At 31.0% G+C, this 25,575-nt stretch overlaps 3 protein-coding genes across 7 annotated transcripts in view; 1 reads left to right on the forward strand and 2 right to left on the reverse strand.

Annotated features, from left to right (window-relative positions):
• Nucleotides 1-20,079, forward strand: part of LOC112592964 (protein NDRG3) — a 51,432-nt gene extending 31,353 nt beyond the window's left edge. For 2 of the 4 annotated variants that reach the window (XM_025337141.1, XM_025337143.1), the window contains 3 exons: nucleotides 9,501-9,585; nucleotides 14,943-14,990; nucleotides 19,747-20,079. In XM_025337141.1, coding sequence (XP_025192926.1) covers nucleotides 9,501-9,585; nucleotides 14,943-14,990; nucleotides 19,747-19,841 — 228 coding nt within the window. In that variant the 3' untranslated portion in view covers nucleotides 19,842-20,079. Of the gene's footprint in view, nucleotides 1-9,500; nucleotides 9,586-14,942; nucleotides 15,185-19,746 lie in introns of all 4 variants that reach the window. The other 2 variants (XR_003114574.1, XM_025337142.1) reach the window with 2 other exon arrangements.
• LOC112592963 (glucose dehydrogenase [FAD, quinone]-like) lies at nucleotides 2,562-8,673 on the reverse strand. Of its 2 annotated transcripts, XM_025337139.1 has the most exons (5): nucleotides 8,552-8,673; nucleotides 6,273-6,311; nucleotides 5,971-6,180; nucleotides 4,854-5,087; nucleotides 2,562-4,349 (listed from the first exon to the last, which is right to left on the reverse strand). In XM_025337139.1, the coding sequence occupies exons 1-5, from the start codon at nucleotides 8,628-8,630 to the stop codon at nucleotides 2,983-2,985; spliced, it is 1,929 nt and encodes a 642-aa protein (XP_025192924.1). In that variant the 5' UTR covers nucleotides 8,631-8,673; the 3' UTR covers nucleotides 2,562-2,982. The 2 variants fall into 2 exon arrangements, with proteins under 2 accessions (XP_025192924.1, XP_025192925.1); XM_025337140.1 differs by lacking the exon at nucleotides 6,273-6,311.
• A 2,274-nt stretch (nucleotides 20,080-22,353) lies between the features above and the next one.
• LOC112592981 (GATA zinc finger domain-containing protein 14-like) lies at nucleotides 22,354-25,492 on the reverse strand. The gene is made up of 3 exons (XM_025337161.1): nucleotides 25,400-25,492; nucleotides 23,438-24,159; nucleotides 22,354-23,363 (listed from the first exon to the last, which is right to left on the reverse strand). Exons 1-3 carry the CDS (start codon nucleotides 25,455-25,457, stop codon nucleotides 22,446-22,448), a joined length of 1,698 nt encoding a protein of 565 aa, XP_025192946.1. The 5' UTR covers nucleotides 25,458-25,492; the 3' UTR covers nucleotides 22,354-22,445.
• Between the last annotated feature and the right edge of the window lie 83 nt (nucleotides 25,493-25,575).

Here is a 25,575-nt window from a genome sequence, read left to right on the forward strand (position 1 = left end):
GTACGCGTGTACATCATTTTGAAAACCGATGATTTAAACAATAACGGCCATACTAGCGCATGGCTGTCAGTAATAGTTGTCTTTCCGAAAAATTGTCTTCGACGATCACGACGTTCGTGTCGTTGTGAGTTTTGTGAAGTCGTTATTTCGCTGTTTGTTTCGTTCGTGCTACCATTTTCTGGTTCAAAAGCCGTGTGTTGAAATTATATCGTTGAGCTCAAACACGCGCATAGAGACTGGATATTTGACTATACAGTCTAACTGATAGGGATTTAATATAAACATTTTTCAAAATTTTCCAACGATTAACTGAAAACTGTAAAAACTACCCTAATGTTAATACTATTACTATTTTTATTTTTTTTTTATTTTTTATCATTTACGTTTGATTTATAAAAGTTATTACTTATTATACACTGTCCATCTGAGTTTATTGGTAATAATCATAAAAATTAACTTTGAAAATGCCTTTACAAGCATTGAAACTATAAACTATGATATTAAGTTATATTTATAGGACTAAGGTAAGAATAATACAAAATGAAAGCCAACGTTCGTAATAACTAGCTTGTTACTTTTTATGAGCTCGAAGTATTATTGATATGTATCTATATTGCCTATACAAAGTGCCGTGCCATAAATTATGCTAAAATAAAAACCAAGCCACTTGTCTGACACAGAAATGGGCTTCAGAAACTCATCTCCCTTACGTTAATTAAAACTATCAAAAAATAACGAAAATAATTTTATACATTTTATCGATACAATACCCCTTAAAATCCATCGGATTTCAGTACGCACTCGAAGTATATATATTATAGTAAATAGGTTGTTCTAAAATTGTCAAATTAATCAATGGTTTTTTTTCTTGATTTGATTAAATTCACATTTTTAATTCCACATCAGTTTCAATAAAACTTTCATACCAAGTGTGCTATATTTTATGCGAAACTATTTTAACCTGGTGAATTTACTGAGACAATTTTGAAATGGTAGCTTAGTACTTTTTTTAAATAAATGTAAATAAAAGCCATTAATTCATATATTACATAATACAATATTATTAAAATATTTGTTCTATTATCTGAACTATAGTTGAAATATTTAAAATTAATATGTATATTATAATATTATGTTCGTGATTATATTAAAATCTGAGTAGTGTGTTTTTTATATTTAAGCATCATTACATAGGTGACTTCTTTTACTGGTTAATTTAAAGTATCAACTTTATAAAGCCTAATTTAAAACATTTTTTCTAAACTGTGTTTGAAATTGTTTTCAACGCGTTTGAATGTGTAAATGAATACGATTTGACTGTTGTAATTATTGTTTTCTATGTTTTTAAACGGTGGTTCATGAGTAGGGAAACAACCAGGAAAGTTATTTGACAAATAATGATGTTAAATGATAATTGACGGATTAACTAAACCACACGATAAACCAGAATATTTTCAATAACAAGTAAATTGAAAAAAAAAATATATATAATAAAAAGTATTTAGGTAATACTTTTTTGTAACGATGTATTTAGAACATTAATTAAATTAATTTTTGAGATATACTTGAGAATTTGATATTACTTAATTTGTGTTGTATAAGTATTTCACTTACATTTATTTTTATCAAGTACATGTCATAATAATAATTGAGTATTATAGTGACCTATGGTCACTATAATACTTATTATAATACATATTTTATGTACTATTAGTTAGTTCAATCGTATATATTAGACATCAAAAATATTATCATCGACGACAACATTGACATGTGCTTTCATTCACAGTTTTATAGTATTCTATTCACAGAGATAAAATAGAATTACCATTTGTATCTTATAGGCCGATTTCGTTTACAATACCTGATTATAAAATCGAAATCGACTCGATAAAGGCGGTTTCGTGCCATTTTGTTTTCAAACTCATTTAGGTGTGTATATTATTATCAAAACAACGTTTGTTGTTCAATACTTGTGAAAAGCTCTTACCGATTTAAAATCCAAACCAATCTTCTGGTTTTATCTTCGTCTCCGTTCCGGACAGTTACTGATATTATTGTTTTGTTGTTATTCAATCGTCACCGAAGAATAAAAACAAACCGTAATCGCGTATGTTGACGGATTTTACCGTCGGACCGAAAACAGTCTGTCTACAGTCGTTGTGACTTGAGTTCAAATGGAAAATAGAATTTTGTTTTTTCTCCCCTCTGAGATCACAACGATACTCCAAACTATCAAATATCCTTCTCTTCAGTGACATCCGGAGTATTTCATTTGAGATGGAAATAAACTTTCTATTGTAGTTTACGATTATCTAAGTTACTACGGATGGTTCGTCATTTGTGCGTGATAAATACGCCGGCGTTCGCGGTCATACTGAGCAAGAGCTTGAAACCATTTATTATTATCTCTGGCGATTCCGACGTCGTCGACGGTCTTAAAGTATTCGCCAAATCTAAAACTATTTCCAGGTAATAAATGTCTCTGTACAACAATTCGGACGAGCTAAATTATATATGAGAAATAAATGACACACCGTGCATTGGAATGATGGCAGAAGTATATTTTAAATAAAACAGCCAAATTTTATATATCATAACATAAAGATTATTGCGCAGTTATTTATTTATATCTTAACAGTAACAATTTAAACGCGTACAAAACCGAAACGAAAGTCACACATTCTTAGTGATATTTTAGTACATTGCATAGTATCGCGATATAATGTTACGCGTTAAACGAACGAATACATCGAAACGAAAATGGAATACCGAACTAAAAGGGTAGAGCCGTAGAGGTATAGTATGCCGATAACAATAATTAAAACGGCTTACGGGGCGTAGGTATATTGCGAGAGAGAGAGAGAGAGGGAGAGGTAGAAAGAGAGAGAGATTGTAAAACGAGTTGAAATTATTTTTCTTGAATTCACAAAAGACATACGACGTGGTATTGTCGGTATACCAGTACCGCGGTCGATCGCGTCAGCGCCAAGTGTTCTTGATGAATTGCGCGGCCTTCTCGGCGACCATGACGGCAGGCGTGATGGGATTGCAGTTGGGCTGCGTCGGAAACACGGACGCGTCGGCCACGCGCAAGCCGCGGACGCGATGCACGCGCAGCTCGGGGTCGACAACGGCAGTCGGGTCGGTGGCCGGACCCATCTTGCACGTGCCCGCGTGATGGTTCTCGCCTCGGGTGTGATACCGGATCAGGCACCGCCAGTACGGGTCCGTGGCGAACGCGTGCTGGCTGCATTGTTCGACGGGCTTCCGGTCGACGATGGCGCCCAGCCGCTGCAGGGCCCGGGTGTGCGCCAGGTCATTGGCAAGCCGCAGGCCCCATACCAGCACGTCGACGTCCGTTTCCACGGACAAGTAGTTGGGGTTGATCCGCGGCCGGACGAACGGGTCGGCGCTCGCCAACCGGATGACGCCCCGGCTCCGCGGCCGGATGTTCACCGGCCGCACGTTCATGATCACCGGTTCCGCGGACGCCGAGCACTTGCCGTACACCGGTTGGGCGTACACGCAGTTCGGCGAATAACCGTCGAAGAACAGCTGCACGTCGGCCGGGTCGTCGGGACCCGCCCGGTCCGAGCGCAGGAACGCGGACGTCTGCAGGCCGCCGGTCGTGGACAGCGAGCCGGACCTCTGCTTCAGGTACTGGTTGATCGCGTCGAACGTCAACAGCCGGTCGTTGGTCACGTTCAGCTGGAAGCTTAGCTTGGAGGCCACGTGGTGCTGCAGGTTGTGGCCCACACGCAGGTCCTGCACCACCGGCACGCCCAGCGGCCGCAGGTCTTCCGCCGGCCCGATGCCTGACAGCATGAGCAGGTGCGCGGACCCGATGACGCCCGCGCTCAGGATCACCTCCTTCCGGGCCGTCAGCCGCCTGGTCCGGTTGGCGCTGTCCACGTACTCGACGCCGTACACCGACCGCCGGTCCGCTGTCACCAGCAGCCGGGTCACGTGGCTGTTGATCCTGACGTGCAGGTTACAGCGGGTCCACAGGTGCGGCCGCAGGTACGCCGTGGGCATCGTCACCCGGGTCTTTTCGCTGGTGATCATGAGCTGCGCGATCGAGAAGCCCAACGGTTTCGGGTCGCTCATGTCGATCTCCGAGTACCCCAGCTCCTTGCCAGCCTCTATAAGCGTCCGCGTGATCGGCAAAACTTCGGTGGGCTTTTGCACGGGGATCGGGCCTCGAGTTCCGTGGTATTCCGTGTGGTAGTCCTTGTTGTTCTCCGACATCTTGAAGAACGGCAACACATCTTCGTATCCCCACCCGACGTTGCCGGCCTTCAGCCAATCGTCGTATATATCCCGGTGTCCTCTGGAGTACATCGAACCTTAAACAGTCCAAGGAAAACTGCGATTTAGGGTACTTTAAAACTAATCGTCACAATCCGCGATGTGTCGATACGTCGAATGTGCGTTACAGGTCGTTTGAGGCGTAAGGGTACCGATAACCGTAGGTCTTGTGGTGGTGTTTGATTTCAGAAACGCGAATCATTTAATAATAATTTAAGTAAGTACGTAACTATTAGAGACGTGTACGTTTTCAGTACAAAAAGCATAAAAATGTTTTAAATTTGCAGCAAAATAGTTTATTCTAGCGACACAGACTGCTGTTCGGTCAGTGTGTATATAATGTATTGACGTTTATTTAAGTACCCATTTTAGAAAAACGTAAAGTTTTTTCGGAAACGTCCGACAGTCAGAAATTAAACAAACATTGTATGATATAAGTTTTTGCTAACGAGTAGATTAACACACTCGACCATTTGATCCGTGTCATGTTTTGTTTTCCAAATAATTATCGTCGTCATCGTGTACTCGTTAAGTATTCTTACCTGACAGTGCAACCGTTCCACCCAACACTTTTCCACGGGGCCAACCGCACACTCCTCCGTATGCCAAACAAGCGTTTTTTTGCGGCGTCGTAGAATACTGCCAATCATACTTCGTGGCGATCGCCGAACTCAGCAAAGCAGGTATATCGGTGGCTGCCGGTTGCTCTGAGCCGGATTCAAAAAGGGTCACCGTCCACTTAGGATTTTCTGACAGTCTCCCAGCTACTACGGGACCTGAAAATACACGATGCATTATACTTCTTAGTAATCATTTTTATTTTTTATGATTTTTGGTGGTAACCCGTATAGTGTTAAAACCATTATTCTGAATAGTTTAAGGTTAACGCGTAGTGTATAGTAAAGTGTTAGTCCTAAAGGGTATTCTTTAAAACAGCAATCCACACACATTCATTGAGAGAATGAAAGTCCCCGTTAAAAAATAAATAAATAGTTGTAAATAATATGTTAATAATTTTTAATATGCAAAGTTTGTAATGTACTGATTAAGTATTTAATGTTACAGCCTAAGGGTTTTTTTTTCAGTTTCGAGCGCAAAATTTGTTTTTACTTTAACAAATAAACTATTTTGGGTTTTTATAGTTGATTATTCTATTCGTATTATGCCATTTTTTTTATTTATTAAAATTGTATAAACTTTTAAAAAATTAACCTTTAATATCAATATAAGTGTATAATCATTATAATCTGATACTGTAAGACTAGTGATCTAATCATTTTATTATAATTTAAAGTTAAGATTGAATCAAAAGGATAATCTTCAAATGTATATTAAAATCTCAATTCCTCTTGAAATTAAAATTATATTTAATTATACATTAGATGTCAAGTTCTTGACTTGAAAAATGTTAAAATATTTAATTAAAATTTAAAGTTGATTTTTGAAAATCCTAAGTAGATTATATTTTTTTAAGTCTTAATGAATAGAAGAATAGGATCGAATTTTTATTTTTATAAAATATATAATAGCATTTGGTTAAAATTCACTGTAAATAAAAAAAAAAACCTATCCGATCGTTCAGGTATTTATCAAATTAAAGCTTCTATTGTTTCGCTTGAACATATTGTATTAAGTTATTTTCGAACAAGATTTACTTACCTGAAGCTCCTCCGCCGACCACTATAAAGTCTACTTCGTCGACGTCATCATGAGAGTGATCGGTAACTCTTCTACACGAATCGACCAAACTACAATCGGATCTTATCAAAATGTCGGCGGCATTCATAAAGTCTTCTAAATCGGGATTCGACTTACATAATTCCTTGACATATGACGTCTCTGTATATTCGGCGTTTTGTATACAATGCCCTAACGATTAAAATATATTATAATTAAGTACGATCAAAATGTATTCGTATAAATTGTAAACAGCAATACGTAATAATAACATAATACCCAACCTATATTGTTTGAGCTCTTGCATGCCAATACGTTTACCACTTGACACAGCACATGAAAATAAAAATACACTTTCATAATTTTTTTTTTAATTTTTACGATAAAACATGTAATGCAAAGAAATTATTAATAACACTGATTTGGTAAAGTTTTCTTAAAAAATTCATGTGGCTGTACTAGCGTTTACATGTAACATAAAATATAATAGTGTATGGCGAATGCAAGGATTTATACGTAGTTTGAAAGTTTAAAAACTAATAAAATGACCTAACATCCATATACGCGTTACGTTCAACATTATATCTATATTTGTGCTAATTAACCACCATTTATCACTCTTAAGAAATCACATAGGTGTGACGAATACGTATTTTAATATAAATTACGGATTTCATATACACGTGGTCGTATAGTCATCTATGTCCTATTATCATAATTAAATTTATGCAAATCGAAAAGATAACAATAAAGGGGTTACTGTAATAATGTTTGGCGCGTAATCGTTAAGCGACGCATTTATACGTATTTATTCAAATGGATGACTATTTGGCCTAAAAGTTTATCATGTACTTCTGTGGTATTACGATTCAATGGTACTTCATTACAATATTGTTTGTGTAACATACGAAACAACGAAAAATTGCATTACCTATATTACACGTAACGCATATACCTAACAATAATATTAGTTAAGTATTGTTATTAAAACGGTTAATTTGTTTGTATTGAAATGATTATAATTTGTAAGTAAAGACAGAATTCCTGTGTAATTGCATCTTTTTATGGCGTGTCCTAAATCCTATAAGAACCAGCTACAAATTCAAATCAAGTGATGTAGATGAATTTAAAGAAAGTTATATATGTTGCAAAAAATTGCATGTTTCGGATTTTTTTTATAAAAATGTACTAAATAGCACTTTTGTACAAATATTTTTGCTATTTAATCTATATTACGTATATTACCATCTATCTACTTTATCACTACTATATTATATTGTTATATGAAGTATTGGACTTTTATATCAAAAAGTATAATTATATATGTATATATTGATATAATACGACGTAATTAAGCAAATGACTAAACTACTATAGGTACTACGATAGTCAATAAATCATCTACGTATATCCGCAGCAGCCGTAGTCAACTCGTGTTTTATACAACACAAGTGGATATTTATAACTTTATATAATTTAATTTAAAATGCCAAAAATTGGACAAAATTTTATGGAAAAAATGTAAATGAATATAAATTTTAATTAAATATTTTAAAGTCACTTATATGCGTATATCTATTGTCAGTTAATTATTATTTTATTTTAAATTAAATTAAATGTTTTTTTGAATTTTATATTTTAATATAATAGATGCTTAAATAATTAATGTCAAATAATAAATAATAATATTATTAAAAAAAAAATTTGAAGTACTTATAATAAAAATTTTGTTTTTGCACAATTTTGCACGTTTTTTAAGTGTAAACTGCATAAAAATCCGGTCTTTAATTATAAGTAACACGATTTTTTACTGATTTCAATCATCATATAGTGGATTACTAAATGTTTAGGTGTATAAAAATCAAAAAAATCATATTTATAATTATAATATTAGTTAGGTACATCAAGTCAATTTATTTATACTTCTGTGATACAAACGTAATACAGGATATTTTAACAAAAAACACACGGAACTATAGCTTATATAATAGAAACATATATATATACACTATCAAAATTTAAATTACATAATTCTCAAGCTAATAAATTGAAATTTGACCGGATAAAATAAGATAAGTACATCAGTTGAATATAATAGCCAAAAAACTATTGTAAATTTATTGCTATAGATAAATATTGAATAGGTACCTATTCCAAATGCATTATAATTGAGTCAAGGTAATCGTTTATAACCTTAACACACAAAGACCCTCTTAAAAAAAAAGTTTAAAGTGTTTAATTTTTATCACCATTTTTATCTGCTTATAAACCTAATATGAAACTTATTGGTATATTGACAAAAATTTGTCTTAAAAAACAATAAGTTAAACAATTTAGTATAAATATTTAAAGCTATTTAAGTTTATTTAAAAGATCATTATAACTATGTATTGAATCTAATTTTGTAACCAAACTATTAAAATGTTATAGCCTTACAAGTCTAGAAAGCTATGTTATTATAATATTATATAGGTAATAGGTAATAGGTATAAATATTTATTATTGAAATGATATTTTTTACGTCTCGGATTGTAATGATTAAAAAAACTTCAAATTAATTTACCTTTATTTTTTATGTGCTTTGAAACGACAAGTACGTTTAACACTTGCGCGAATATTTGTAAATAAACCACAACGTGCATATTTAAAAAGGTAAAATAAAAATGTATAATTAAATTTGATGAAACTAAAATAAAATCGAATTAATAAAAATTAAAAAAAAAATACTAACCTACATGATTGTTATTGTACTGATATAAAAAATGTGAAATTAACACTACATAGAAATACATGGCAGAAAAAAGAATTCATTACACTCGTATAACTATACGTACGCATAATTTTGTGTGTGACGCGATTTTAAGGCGTACTTGCAGCGTAAATGTCCAATCTTTAATACGTGCAATATCTACGAGTAGCTAACATTTTTCATCGTTTAATTTCGAATATGATCGAATATGAAACAATGCGTGCTCGACTGCGCAATTGTTGCACATACTATAGAATAATACTATCGCGGTCAATTAATTTTGTGGAAAATCGTTATTAAAATGAATCGTACGTGTGATACCTATAAACGCCGTTTCCGTGACATTCGTACAAAAACCGTTTTCACCGGAATAGTCTCGTAATTTTTTGTTAAAACGTCAAGCGCCTCTGTGTTCAAAGACCTGTGATCACCGTTTGGAAAAGTGATTTCAATTAATAATAATGTTGTATTCGCTGTGACGCGCGCGCGATGGCGAACGGCCTAACCTGACCGCCGGTCATCGCGGACTAATACACCGGACACGCCGGTAGGAAAATGGTGTTAGGTAGATCTCGAAATCAGTGATATCCGTTCTCGTCAAAACGACAGTAAAAAACGGCCGCAGGTCGATTTCGAAAATATTACACGTCTCCTCGACGTGGCGACGACTAAGACCCTGTTATTTATGATATATTTTTACGGTATTCGCATTGTAATATATATATATATACTAATACCATCGTTGTTTGTTTTCTCGTTTTAGATATCCGACTGTAGCATGGTGCTGGAAGAGGTACCACAAAAAATGTGTGAAGCGCTGCGGCTTTTCTTGCAAGGACTCGGTTACGGTAAGCCAAACCAGTCTTCGTGCACAGTAAAATAAGCGGAAGTTTTCCTATTTGTCTAATGCTTCGACGTTTATATTGAAAAATACAATAAGCATTTTTTTTTTTTTTAATTAATAATAACAAATCCAGTACACCTACGTATAATAATGATATCCGAAAACTACCTATGCAATAAATTTGTAGTCATATAATTATATATTAAATTCACACGTTTGTACGTTAATCATTATTATCATTATTTAGTCACAATGTGTCGTTATTGTTTTTTTTTTTCTGTTTTTTTTTTTTTTTTCATTATTAATACATACATTAACAATATACACACATATATGTATAGATGATGGCAATTTATAAATGGTGTCTATATAGGCGTTAATACGTTTTTTTTTTTTGTTTTTTTTGGGCCTCTTATCCATTCAATTTTGTCAACAAACGAAAAAATTAGTGCATTCGCGGATTTGTAATGAAATTAATAAAAATTTTGTTAGATGATTTTCTTGTTATTGTACACTCTGTGCGTATATTTTAAGTTTCCGTTCAGCTACTTCTACTACTACAATATTTATCAACTAGGTGATCGAGTAAGAGTTTCATTCGTTCTCGTGTACGATGCGAATCACGACACAATATTGACGAGCCATATTAAATCTACGTTTGCTGTGGCGCAGTTTGCAATACGGCGGCGTACGCGAATTTTTTTTTTTTTTAATTTTCTTCGCATGTCGAATATCAAAACTCGGAAAACAAACAATTGACGATCGCTGTCGAAAAAAGAAAATTCTATGCGTCCGTATAACTAAAAACACATTCAAATTAAATCCACTATACATAATGTCGAAATAAGTCCTTCCGCGTGTACGCCGCCGCCGTATAATATAATATTATGTCCATCACATACGTAGTAGGCTCCAACGAAGTAAATGATATAATATCATCGTCACGTAACATTGGAACATTGCAAATATTTATACGACACGCATAATGTTATATCAATATATTATATATCATATTTGTTGCGTTTAATTATTATACTGTGCACTATATACATACATATTGTGTAAATTAAATTACGAGCGGTTCAGAGTTGTAAGTCGCAATAATCGCAAAACACAAAACATTTAGACGATCGAGAAAAAAAAAAAATGAAAAATATTTAGTCGTTATCAAAATACGTAAATATATTTTACATACACGGCGGGTGTACACCTATTACGTTGAGACAGATACGGTGTGCAGTCAACGTTACTAAACAATTCTAATATAAATCCGATTTGACCTGAATCGCTCGTGATTTGTCACCTTTACGTGCTGCTTATAAGTACTAATATATATCTATATATATTTACTGTTCATTTTATATTAAACATAATATATGATACGCAAGTAGTGATCATTTGCTACGGTATTTCACTTTAAATTTTATACATTTATTATATTATGTTATCATGTATTTGTAGGAATATTTGTATGACGAATAAGTGTGTTATATTATATGTTTGTTTTTGTATTTTAAAAATATTATTTTACAAACGATTTTATTACAAACAAATCAAAAAAAAAAAAAATTATTCCTTCTATTATTTGATAAGATTGCATAAAAAAAAAAAAAAAAACAAAACTATTTATGATTTATAAATGATAAATTCGAATAATCTTTGTTACAATCAAAGGCCAAATATTACATAACATGCATCTTGATCTAAAATAAGGGATAATCCCATGATATTGTAATGAAATATTTGTATTTTAAATTGTAATAAAACAATGAACATTATAATATGTCCCAATGATGACATATTATATGTACAGTTGATTAAGTAATGATATTTTTAAAAAATAAAAATGAATATATATGCATATACATGTGCGTTAAGTGAATAAATCGAAATACAGTGAAATTATTTAACTTGATTGTGTTAATATTGTTGTGTGACTTGTCTTTGATAAAACATCAACTGGCTATTCAAATGTTATGATTTTGACATACATGATTACAATAAAAAGAGTACGACGATTTTAGATTGAACTAATATCATAACGTAATGTGTTATTATTATTACATTGCATTGCTCGATTTATGTGATTTTTTATGATATGTAATTAAATATTAACCGATATACTTAAGTCAATAGTAGGAATCGACTTACATATCAAGTTAAAACAAAACCAAGGGCATAACTGGAAATCCGTTAACGTAACTGTATTGATACATAATAGGTAGGTACACTAAAACAAAACGGTAACATTTAAATATTATGTCAAATACATCTCATTCGTGTGCCGTCGCTGAGCTGTCCGGAAGAAAGTGACCATAGTCTACAACCTGAAATCAATATATATATATATATATAAGTAATATATATAAATACATAGTTTTAAATCAAATTGTTTATATGTAATTTTTATAAATAGACAATACGCTTTTTAATATTTTTTGTAATGTATACGTAATATTTATTCTTTGCATTAACGTCAATAGATAGATAATAATTGATCAGCTTCCAACACGAACGGCTAATTTTAGAATGTTGTTCGTCAGAGACGGATAACGCATTACACCTATTAGTGTGTCTGACGGTGTCACGAGTATGAATACATGTTAAACGCGAAGACTTTGAACCTTTGTTAATACTGTAGTATGAAAACCGCGTCGATATTGAAATTGGATTCTACATTTCAAGTACGTAGGTACACACTCGTAATAAATTTGCTGGTAGGTTCATCCGTCTACGAGACGCGAAGTCGTATTATTGTGGCTCTATAAAATTCAGCGGCGCGTCTGTAATATGTCACGTCTAAATTCAAATTTATCCCGTAAACATAGGGAGGAAATACTTCACTAACATTTTTTTTTTTTTTTTTACACAACAACTGTATTTAGCCCACACAAATAAATATTATGTAGCTACACGTTTCTGATACAGGAGGACTGAGAAAACGTTTTCGTCATAATCAATTTAATACATAGATTTACTCTCACACGCAGCATATTTATTTTTATTCTTCTTATAAGCTGATTCCACAAAACGGTAGTAATATTATCAGTTTTTAAAACTATTGGCCGACAAACAACGCAATACCTCCAACATGCGTATATAATATTATTATATTATATAGGTAATAATAAATTCTCAGAATAATACATCGCGGCGTAATAATATGCCTATATTATACTCTGCTCTAGAAACGCGTGTTTTTCTTCACAGAAATCACTTCGATAATATTGCTCGTGCACTGATAACATATATTATTTTCACGATAGTTTTTTAACGTTGATTTGTGTTTCCGATCTCAACGATCGACATCTCGTCGATAATAACACGACCCCTTCTTTTCACTCCGTCATTACCCGTTTGAGGCCCTCCGGACGAAATCGCATAGGATCGTACTTAAACCGATGCCCGCCCGGTGCAGGTCTAGAGTGCAGCTTGCTGCACACTCGCATTATAATATGACGAACAATAATTATAAGTTATAACAGATCGTTTGCCGTTGCACCGGGTCGACGTCTATATTGTAATGTGCCTGTACGTTTTGCACGGGACATTTTACCACGAAAATTTCTCGTACTGTACGTACATTTGAAATTTACCTACACATTAATAACCTAACCTAACCTACGCGACACTTCAGCACGTGTATCATGCTCGTACACCGTATTGTATAATGATTTATTGTACACTATGCCATATATTATATCCACCTACCTACCTAACTATTATAATAATTATTGTATGCGCGCGTGAACAAGAAAAATCGTTTGAACGCACTGTGAATAATACAATCGTGTGTTATATTGTCATAAGTAAAATATAAAAAAAAAAAAAAAAATAAAAAAATATATAGCTTTTTTTTTCTGGAGCGAAAATCTCGGAAGAGTGTGATTGTAAATAATATTTACCTACGTTCGTTGTACATACATATTATATTATAATGCTCACGTCTCACGCGTGCGTGCTCGCACTTACACGATATTATATATTATTATACTTTAATAATAGTATAATGTTGTGTCGAGACGTATATAATTAATCGTTACCGCGAAACCATGTTTACTCTACCGCAGTTTGTCCGTCGAACGACGGCTACCTCACATTGTTAGGTACCTATATAGGTATACGTACAGTCGAATTCGCCATTCAGTCTAACGCACAAGCGTCATATTATGGCTGGATGATTGTTGTTGTAATTGTTATTATAAACGCTACTACGTTCGATTTGACCTATATATGCCATGATGAATTTACATGCTGTGTGTGTGTGTGTGTGTGTGTATGACTTGTACAGAGCCATCATTTATTGCACGATTTTATAATATTGTATTAATAATAATGTTTTTTTTTTTTTTTCATTTTACATGATATACGATATAATTATACGTTTTTAAATATGCTTGTGAATCTATGTTTTTTTTTTTTTTTTGTACGTGTTATTGTGACAATAAATTATACATTATAAATATTAAGTATATACTAATATCATAACATAGTTATACATATTTAGGTATGTCGTATGTGGTGCTCCTTTTAACTGTTTTTTTGAAATGTTTAAGACATAATATAATGCAACTCTGACATAATAATATATATCTACCCTCGTGTTTGCCGGTGGAACTACAACGATATAATATCGATTGATTTTGATTTTTAAACGGTGACCTATATTTTCGATTTTATAATCGAAATCAGAATAATTTTCTAAAATGAAGCCCTTTATATCGGGTAGATAATAAGAAAAAAACTGTCGGTTCAATCTTCTGATATTGCTTCCATGTTAATATATATATATATATTACATTTTTATCTATACACCGCGATTTTCATATTTCTAAAAAAAAAAAAAAAAACATTATCGATTTCATATTGACCCTAACGTATTTCGATTATACACCAATTACACCATACATAATTTATAATAAGATATGTAATGTGAATTCGTACTTTTATACGTTATATATATTTGAGTCGACACCAGTGGTTTCACCGACACGTTCGAGGGTGACATTTTATGTGAGACGTCCAAACCGCAAACGGTTTTATATTTTACGAAAACAAAAAAAAATGTCAAAATACTTAACAGTTTTTAAACAGATTAATATTAAATCTTCCGTTAAAAGGATCGCCGTATGGAGTGCTGTGTGTATATATATATATATATATACCTATATATTTATCAGTGTATATGAGTATATATATATATATAATATTGTTTACACAGCATTATAATATTATTAAACGATAATTTATATTATTATTGAACGTAATCTATACATATTTATTTTTATGTTTTTTTTTTTTTTTTTTTTCCCGTACATGTTGTGTGCGGTGGGTGGTGACGTCAACGGATGGTCGCCACAGCTGTGAGACTCGGCCGGCCACCGTTGACCGTATCCAGATCGGCTGAAGGTAAAAATGTACTAGCTAATGCATTTAGCGCACGGATGCACGAATAGTTAGCGCACGCACACACACCCACACGAACACACACATACATGTATACAGACACACACGTACATACACATCGAATACACCCTCCTACCTATTGAACAAATTGATCGACTAAAAGTATATCAGCTTCGAAAAAATGAAATTTGCAACACGTAAGTGTCATGATATAAAATGCTTGTCGGAAGAAAACGGTTTTTCAACGTTTCCATGATTTATTGTTATATTATTATATATTTTATAACGATGTCTTATGCTTTTACCTTCGCCTTAAACACTGTCTTATGATATAAACATGTACTCTCTAATCTTCTCTCTCTCTCTCTCTCTCTCTCTCTCTCTCTGTGTATCTCTTTCTCTCACGATTTTTTATTTTTTTTTAAATCTCACTCACATTCTCATTTTATTTTTTTAAAACTTCTATAGTTGTATCGGAATTATAATCGTGAGGCTGGGCATTAAGGAGTTTAAGACGAGACAGAAGTTTTTTTTCGACGCGTTAAAATTTTTCACTCGAGAATGTCATTATTGTTTTGCATTCAAAATAAAAATAAAAATAATATTTACGGCCATTGCTATACATGTATTAAATTGTCATGACTGCTTTGTCATCGTTGTAAACTCGTGAATAAACTTTTGAGTACAAAACATATGTATTATATTTTCAAAAATGTATTGTTTTCTAATATACCTAATGTTTTATAGAACATATATTTTGATATTTTTTGTTCGACGGAGTTCAAATGCAATATTTTTACCACGAAAAATAAATTATTCAAGTATAAACTTTTTACCTATACCACCCGTCTTAAAAGAAAAAAAAGTTTTATTTATAATAACAGGTATTAAGAAATTAATCGAACATTCAAAAATATTATTGTTGACACAGTCAATTAAATATTTTTTCTTCTAAATAGTTACTTGACCAACATATTTTATTTCTTCCCAATTAAATTATACTATCACGAAGTATAATTATTTTTATAAAAAAAATAAAGTTTATAAAATAAACAATAATAATAACGTCCAGCCTTACACATATTATATTCTATATTATGCTATTCACACTATTCACACTACTATAAGTGCAAAATTATTTGTTTTCAAACACGTGTAATTATAAAATTATATAATAACCAATACTGTTATTTTTATAAATATACAATATCACACACGCTTATGTAGATTTAATTTATGTATGCGCGTATAATTTAAAAATCATTAATAACTTGAAATAATTTTTATTTACAATAACGCAACTAAATAAACAGTTGTTTCCTTTTTAAGAAGGAATGTGGCATTAGGTTCTACAATGTACAAACAATTTTTTTAAGGGGTTTTGTTCAAATCGATTGCTCAGAATCCACTACCATTACGCCCGTTGCGCAGTGCCTCGATAAATTACAATTATTTATGATAACCAATTTAAATTAAACTACGGAAACTTGTTCACAATATTAATTCATATATATATATATATATTTATATTAAAGCAATTTTCCCTCAAGTGCTGTTATATATAATATGTCTAAAGTTATCATTTGCTCGGAATCTAAAATCATTCAAGCGCACACGTTACTAATACACAAGAGAAATCAAAATTGAAATTAACCATTTTATATTCTTAGTTGTACAAACGGTCTAATCAAATTTAAAATCATCTTATATAGCAATATTATAATTTCGTTTAAATCAGTACTACAAACTACAGAAATTAGATATTATTGGTCCTAACTCCTAACCTATTGTTGAAGACATTCAGGCTTTTGATAATTGAGCGTATCTAATAAGTAATACTTGATCATCTAAAAAAAAAAAATCAAATATTATAGTATCTAAAATTACGTTTTAGAATATAAAATATTGCTTCTGTTATGAAACCAAAAGACAAATATTAATGTGTCTACTGTTTTCGGTTTTAAACAAGCCGTTGAATAATAATAAATTTGAAAGACAAATAAATTCACAGAAATATATCTCATAAAATTATATGTTTTATTTCAATGACAACAAAATCTATGCCTTTATATATTTATTATTGTTTAATACATATTTTCTAGTCGTATAATTGTGTATATTAATTTTTTTCAAAATTCGACATTATTTGTAAACGTGCATATGTAGGAATTTTATAAATACTTTGATATAATATCAAACATACTTTTAATTTAAATAATGTGTCTTAAAAATATCTTCTCATTTATAAAACGTATATTATACAATAGATACATAACACATATTTTAACTATGATTCATTTTGCTGTAGATTACTTAATGGAAACTGCTTCGATTACAATAATTTCCCATCTTAGAAATATTATTATTAATTATTAATCCTGTATAACAAGCTGTAACTAATACAAATATAATAATTATATCAAAATACGTACTAATATAATCATGTCTATAATTAAATAAATTAATAATCTAAATTTTAAATACGATTCATAGTTTTCATTTGAAAACTTAACTATTATATAATATGTAGACAATTATTAAACTATTCATTGCACGTTGGTGCATACTGTACTAAAATGAAATTTAAAAAAAATTGCTTGAATAGCTTAGTTTAACTTATTAGAACCTATTGACTTGTTATTTTTCAAACATGATAATTAATTATTATTCAATAATTTGTTATCAATACAACAAATGTTTCTTTTATTTTGAACCGATTATCAAACGAAAAATAAATAAACATTTTTTTATTCATTCACTTTATTTTGATAATTGTATTATATTCATAAAAATATATACTGTATAGCATTAATTTTTTTTTTTAAAAGCCAATTGTATTTAAAAAATTTATAGAATTTTATTATAAACTTAGGTGTTAATGGTAATTTGGATAAGAAATAATGATCCCGACAAAACATTCAGTATAACCGTATAGGTTCATCTAAAATGATACAAGTTTGTTATAAACAATGAATTTGATAAAAAATTTTCCGAAGATATTTCAAAATTTACGAAAACAAATTTATTCAAGCACATACTACGAAATCATGGGTAAATTTTTTTATAAAAAATTAAGTACTTAACGTAAATTTGCATCCCGGTTAATAACTATTTACCATAATAGTTTGGGTATGATATTTTGCATGAATATACTTTGATAATTTTAAATGTGCTTATATTTCTTATGTATATTAGTATATTATATACAAACGTACATATGACATAGGTAGAATATTTTTTAATTTAAATTTCGAAAGTTAAAATTAAAATTTAAAATTTAGCATCAGTATTTTTTTTTTTTTTATTTTATTAAATATAATGATATAGCAACTTTTAGAAGATAAATATTTTTACTATTTAAAATAAATAAATTTTTTTAATAATTTAATTATGTGTATATAATTTATAATAGTGTAGGTGCATACTAATTTTTTTTTATCTATAGCAATGCTAAATTTAGTTATTTTATAAATGTAGATTAAATATTTCTCATAATTTACTAAGTTCAGCTATTGCGTTTGAATAAAATATAATTTATATTTCAAAGCAATCAAATAAAACTTGTTGAAATAATATCTAGATCTAGATCTTCAAAAATACATAATTTTGTAAATAATTTACTCACTAAAAATCGAATAATAGTCATAGTAAAATGTGACAAATATTAATTAATGTAGGTATTTAAAGTATACCCGTGAACTAATTCAACAAAGTTTACTCGACATTTTTGAACCGAAATTATTTTTACCAGAATAAAAAGGACGGCTTGTAAAATGACCGAACTGAATGTCGCCTAATTTAGACCGAAAAAAAAACTCCGCACCAAACCGACCAGGGGTAGTACAACATGATATTTTATTCCTACCAATAAATATTATACTTGTCGACAAAGTATAAACACTCCCCGCTACACTACCCTCCATTGACCATTACCCACCATCGCAATAATATGTTCGTTGAATAACATGTTTCTGATTAGAGGTACCGATAGTAGGTAGAAGTGTGCTTATTAGTATGATTTTAGTTTATTTAGTTTGTGTAGACGTAATATTAGCAATTCTTCATGTAATATCATATAATATTATACACCGTGTTGTGCATGTAGGTCAAGGGAGATTTATTTCACTGGCCTCTATATTTTCTTTCGTTCGAACACGTAGTTTTTGTGTCGTCGTATATAGCTTATAGTTTTGATCATACTTAATACGCGTGCTGTGTCGGTGGTGTATATGCGAGGTTTCCGAAGGGGCGACATGGCGGGGTGGTCGCGAGGTGTATAAGTCCAGATTACTTCTGCTCCAAGTCATATACGAGACACGACTAACACACACTCGATTCGGGTTGGGGTGGGGGGGGGTCGGACAAGGGTGTGCTGGCGATCAACCATCCGCGCGCAAATACGCCACCGACAATAATTCATTGCGCGTCAGTGCAATATTATACAATCGCATGCATCACACACGATGATGACATCAATAGAAAAAAATTAAATAATAATGAAATTGTTTTTTACTGTTGTCATTGTCGTTTTTGTCGTCGTCGGCGTACGCGACAGTGGTGTATGCGTAATTTTCGTGTGGCTTATGCAAATATATTATAATTTATAGTTTCGTCATAGCTTCTGTTTTCATCCGGGGGGGGGGGGGGGGGGGCGATGCTTGGGCTTGGCGGTTGGACCGCGGTTCTGGTCCGAAACCCGCAGACCGACCGGGACGTGTGGCGTAGTCTTTACTGACGGTCGTGGCGTGTTTTTTTGCAGTGATATCAAAATCCATAAGACAGTCCGTGTCCAAAGACAGTGTGCGCAGCTCGCCGTGGCCGTTCAGAATCACCGAGAACCCGCTGACGGCATGATGGCATAATACGTGTAATGCGATTATGTTATTAGCGTGCGCAGGTCGTTTGGCGTCGAGGCGGGAGGTTGGTGCTATAGCAACAGTTTTACAATGATAATTATAGGTATACGCATATATATATATATATATATATATATATATAAATACACTCGTGTAGTTTTCGGTGATGGTCTGAAACGCGATGAGTCGTGGAAAAAGTTTATAAAAAAAAAAAAAAAAACCCGAACCGAACCGATTAGTCGAAAAGGGACAAATAATATATTATATATTAATATAATATTAATTTATAATATATACATATGTATACGAACGGTCTGGCTAGTTTATTTTTTGTAGACAATTTTATACATATATTATGTATAATAATATGTATGTATATATATAGTATATATGTACGTAGACCTATATGTATTACGATAATAAACAGTTAAATTATGTAATGACGTTAGGGATATTGAGACTCATATCATCAAAAAAAGCTTCAGACGTAGTTTTTGCTAAACGGAGGAAAAAACTCCGTAAATATTGTTATGTATAGGTACGCCTAAAAATTAAATTAAATTAATATATTATTATTATTATTATTATTATTGTTATTATTATTATTATTATTATTATATGATATAATCGTTAAAGAATAATAAAAACGACGAGATAAACGAGTTAGTTTTTAATAGACTGCACAAACACCTGCGCTTTTTTATTGTTCTTTTTTTTATTTATATATATTTTACGTTGTTGATTATTGATGTTAATAGTTTGTTAAGTGTTGCTGTTATTTAATCAGATATATTGTACACGCCGTGGATTTTATATACCGTTCTGTATAATATAAAGATGGATTGTGATAAGTAACAATATATAACAATGAAATTTATAACTATACATATTTGTAATTTTAATTGTTGCATATGTCTTTAAATAATTATTACATTGATAATACGTTCGCTGTTTGTTCGTTATTACCTGAAATAACGCGTTGGCATATGTACGTACGATCGGTACTTACGTACCATGTAATGTATAATATTATTATTATCAATGTGGCTATTCTATAGCGTAATGATATTACAAATATTATTATGCGCTATAAATATTTCTGTGTGCACATTTTATATCGATATTATAATAATTTAATATGTATTGTTATATCGTTCGAACGGTTATGTGATGTATTCATGTTATACACTTTAAAAAATATTACATGACAGAATACGTAGTCGACATTGACAGGTATTACGAGGTTTCTAGAGGTACGAGTTTATACTTACATAAATTATGATAAAACTTCATCCATTTATTAGCGATAAAAATTCAGTCGAAAAGTAAGAAAACTAAAATAAAGTGATGCAAACTGCGTCAAAATAAGGTTTTGAAAAAAAAAATATGATAATAATAAAAACATTAAAACTATAAAGTAATGATTTGTGGAAAACATAAACGTGATCAACTACAAACTAAAATAAATGTGAACCAAACATAATAATATGATCGTTGATACTACGACACTACGACTACGGTAATGTATTATAACACCATATAAATATAAATTGAATGTAATACACCTTACAGGGAAACACAAATGTAAAATAATAATAATACCTATAATGTTTTGTGGTATAAACTCTTACGTATCGTAATATTATTATATTTAGCTACCTATATCACCGATGTATTAAAGATTTTAAGGTAAGTTTAAAAAGATTTATTTAAAACATATAAGTAAAAGTAATTACCTAGTTGTTATTTATTTATACTTTTTTGTGTGTGTGTTATTTTTTAACGCACGAGACAACTGTTTTATTTGAACTACTGAAAATTGAAAATTAACTATTTTTTTTTTAATAAATTTGAATTATTTTTATTGTTATTTTTTCGTTTAAAAAAAGAAGAAGCAATCAATATAAAAGCATTTAAGTTCAAATTTTAAAACATAAAACATGAAATAATTTCCTTGAAAAATTATCTCATATGCTTATATATAAAAATGTTGATTGCATAATTTAAATATATATATATATGTGTGTGTGTGTGTGTGTTTAAATAGAATATTTTAATATCTATACATAATATTATTATTTATTATATATACCTACTATTATCAAACGTCAAATTTTATATTTATTATTTTTTTTTTTTTTTCATTGAATAAATATACATTTTTAATAGACACTTTCCATACACTTTGCATAGTTATTTGTGTAAATAATATTTTTACTACAATATAAAACATGCATACAATATTAATGAATCAAATTAATGGGATATGAACACGTCATATATTATACTTAAATATTTTACCAGTGATGAATGTACATTATCATACTGAAGTCCGTGTATGTTTCTAGCCTAACAATATTTTATCAGGGATAAAATATGATAGTCGATTTCATAAAATACAACTTATGAAATTCAGTTTATAGGTAGGTACCGGTCACCGGAAGTATAAATTAACTTAAATTTTAAGAATAATATAAAACAATATTGTTTTATAACTGAAGAAGGTTTCTATTTATTACAATTATATTATAATATTTTCTATTGAATAGACAAAACATGAAATCACATCATTTTTATTACGTGAATCGATTGGTTTGTTTGTTTACTGTTGGTTGAATAATTGGGATCGGCTGCAACTGTTGCAGTCCATTGGGCGTTGTTTACAGATTTGTTGTTGTTTGTACAACTGTTGTCGCAAAGCAGCGCTCATGCCGTTCTCCATGATCTTCTGAAGATTTTGTCCAATTTCCCTTGCCAATTTTTCGTTAGTGTTGTTTGGTAAATTGAATTTTCCAATGTCGTATCTGAGGCCTTCTAATTTAATGTTGGATTCCTCGACGACGAATCTGTAAGCACCGTTTTCCTGTTGTTCGCGTTTCATGACGGCACTAGCAACAATGTTTTGAGCGTTGAATTTTACGTTATTTATGTTGATCTGTTGGTTCGATTTTTGGACAACAATATCGGATTCCCAAGTGGGCTGTTTAGCCAACACAATCTTAACTTTCAATTTGTAACCGTTTCCAGATACGTGACGGAAAGCGACGTACTGGACAGTCCTCTTGTTGTTGTATTGATTCCTAGACTGGTCGTCTTTCCACGAATGGGATTTAGTCAAGGAAACAGTGAGTTGAGTTTTTTTGTTTTCGATCACTAAGTCGAGTTTGTTGTTTGATGGCATGTCGAAGGTAGATTCGATTTCGGATCTCAAACATCCGACCAAACCGTCGTAAGAGTTGTCGATCATTTCACTTTCGATTTCTGTGTTTAACAATTGAACGTATTTGTTTTCAATTGTTTCCTTGATAGATTGGCTATCATTAGAATCTTCGCAGTTGTTGCATTCGAGTTGGGCATTGTCGTTGCGGGAATGAGCGTAGTTGCGGTTGCGGTTTTCTAATTCGGTAGATACATTCACATCAGTGTTGAACATGTTCAAATCGAATGATTTTTTAAGTCCATTGTTGGCGTTGAACTTAGCCTTCACTAACAATCTTTGAAAGAAGTGTTCCAATTCGACCTAAACCAAATGCATGAAATATTATTATTAATATATTAAAATTAAGTACAATTCAAATTCAAGCTTTTACTTACACAATTTCTTTCTGTGTTCAAATAAATGGATTTGATGACGCCGTAGTTAAGACCATAGACATTGCTCTCGTCGATGTTAAGATATTTTTCATGATTCATTGGCAAAGCGTGTTGTCTTAAAGTGAGTGATTCTTGAGCTTGGTTAGTTTGAATACTTCCGTTACGAGCAGCATATTTATCAAAGATGGTAAAGAATCTAACCATTTTCTGTGCAACCTGAAGTCCAATTTCGTTCGAAATATCATTATTGTGGTGGTCCTTGATATAATCTTCTTGGGAATTTTCTTCTGAAGAAATTGAAAATCCGTTATTTTGACTTGCGTGGTTTTTGTTGTTTGTTATCTGTTGGTTAAGTTCTTCTTGGCTTTGTTGGTTGAAGTTTCTAGAAACTTGTGATCTACTCCACTGGTTTTCGTCTTTGTCTTGGTTATCTTGTCTAATCAATTGGTGTTGATTGTACATGTTCATTGAACGACGAGGAGTATTCCAGTTAGATTCGCTAAACTCATTCAAGCCTTGGTTATTTTGTTGGTTCTGGTTGTCCATGAACCTCTCGTTAGAGCTTTCCTGATTGTTACTGCGATGATGGTTCGATTCTTCATTGCGTCGTTGATATTGATCTGCGCCATAGTTGTTATTGTACTGATCATAACGGTCATTTGAATATCCTTGAATATTACGTTCAACGTCTGTTTGTGTATCGCGATGTTGATGAGTAGAAACTAGAACAATAATCGACACAATTAAAAAAAAATAAAAATATTTTGTAATTATATTTAATTAGCTATCTCTATGCACTTTGTTACCAGTAAAAAATGCATCCGTGTTAAATTTGGTGACTTAGTGCTAAAATTTAGCTTCACACATATAGATAAATAAATAATATTTTTGGTTTCCTAAACTGATGTATAGAGAATATTTCCAACATATTAATATTATAAAACTATCCTGTCTAATATTGCTATGCATTTTTTAAAATAATTATTATTATTATTCATTAAACTACCCAAATTTAATTTATTTTTAATTCAGGACAAAAAAAAAAAAAAACCAACTCGTGAACTTTCAATAATGTAAACCAAAAACAACGAAAAATGTTTGTACTAAATATGCAAGGAAATTTTTTTTTATATATATATAATTTACAAATTAAACAACTTACAATAACTAATTACTTAAATAAACTAAGTATATAAAAAATGTTCATTTTAATATGCAATATATTTCGAATTTTGTAGAAATATGCAAAAATATGCAATAACCATTAAATATGCAGAAATATGCAAAAAAAAAATTCACCATTAAATTCAAATTGTTATGATTCGTGAAGATAACTGACAAAAATCCAAAAAAGTAAAAGGGAAAAAAATATGCGATTGCATAGCAATCCACACTCTACTTATAACTTATAACTAATAACACGAATGAAAAAAAATATCTTTATATACGTTTATTTTTCATTAACTTATAAAATTAGAAATAGGCTTAAAATTTGCTATGCCAATGTACTCTTTCATTAAAAAAAAAAAATAATAACAAGATAATTGGATGGGTAGTTTTAGAAAACATGCGTTAAAAGAATTTCCATTTTCGCATATTTATAAATAGATATGAATGTTTTAATATGATAAAATTGTTTTATTATTTTATCTAGTATCATATGAGAGTACATTTTGAACTATTTACTGGTTATTTATATATTAAAATATTAAAAATAATTTACTTCGATAAATTGTAAGTTTATATTAAATTATAAATGTTAACAGAGTCAAAAAAAATAAATAAATTGTGTAAACTGTTATTATCTTTATCAACTTTCTATATTATATTATTAATATTTATCAAAAAAATTATATTTGTATTATAAAAACGTATTCAATTTTCAAAATATAATGGAATTATGTATTACAAAAAAATATAAGTTAAATTAAATTAATTGATAAAATGCATGCCAACACTTACCGGCTTCTGAGCCTGCTAAGGCTACAAATCCAATCACGACAACAGCTAACAACTTCATGGTAAGAGAATTATTTAACAACTATTCAATTTACATCGAACAACTGATGAATGATAATCTTTGAATAGTGCAGCCCCGTTATATACTATTTTTTTTTTCAAATGTGATGATAAATGAT

This window comes from Melanaphis sacchari, unplaced genomic scaffold (genome assembly GCF_002803265.2).
Source record: "Melanaphis sacchari strain LSU unplaced genomic scaffold, SCAv2.0 Contig19_pilon_pilon, whole genome shotgun sequence".
Classification (NCBI taxonomy): Eukaryota; Metazoa; Arthropoda; class Insecta; order Hemiptera; family Aphididae; genus Melanaphis; species Melanaphis sacchari.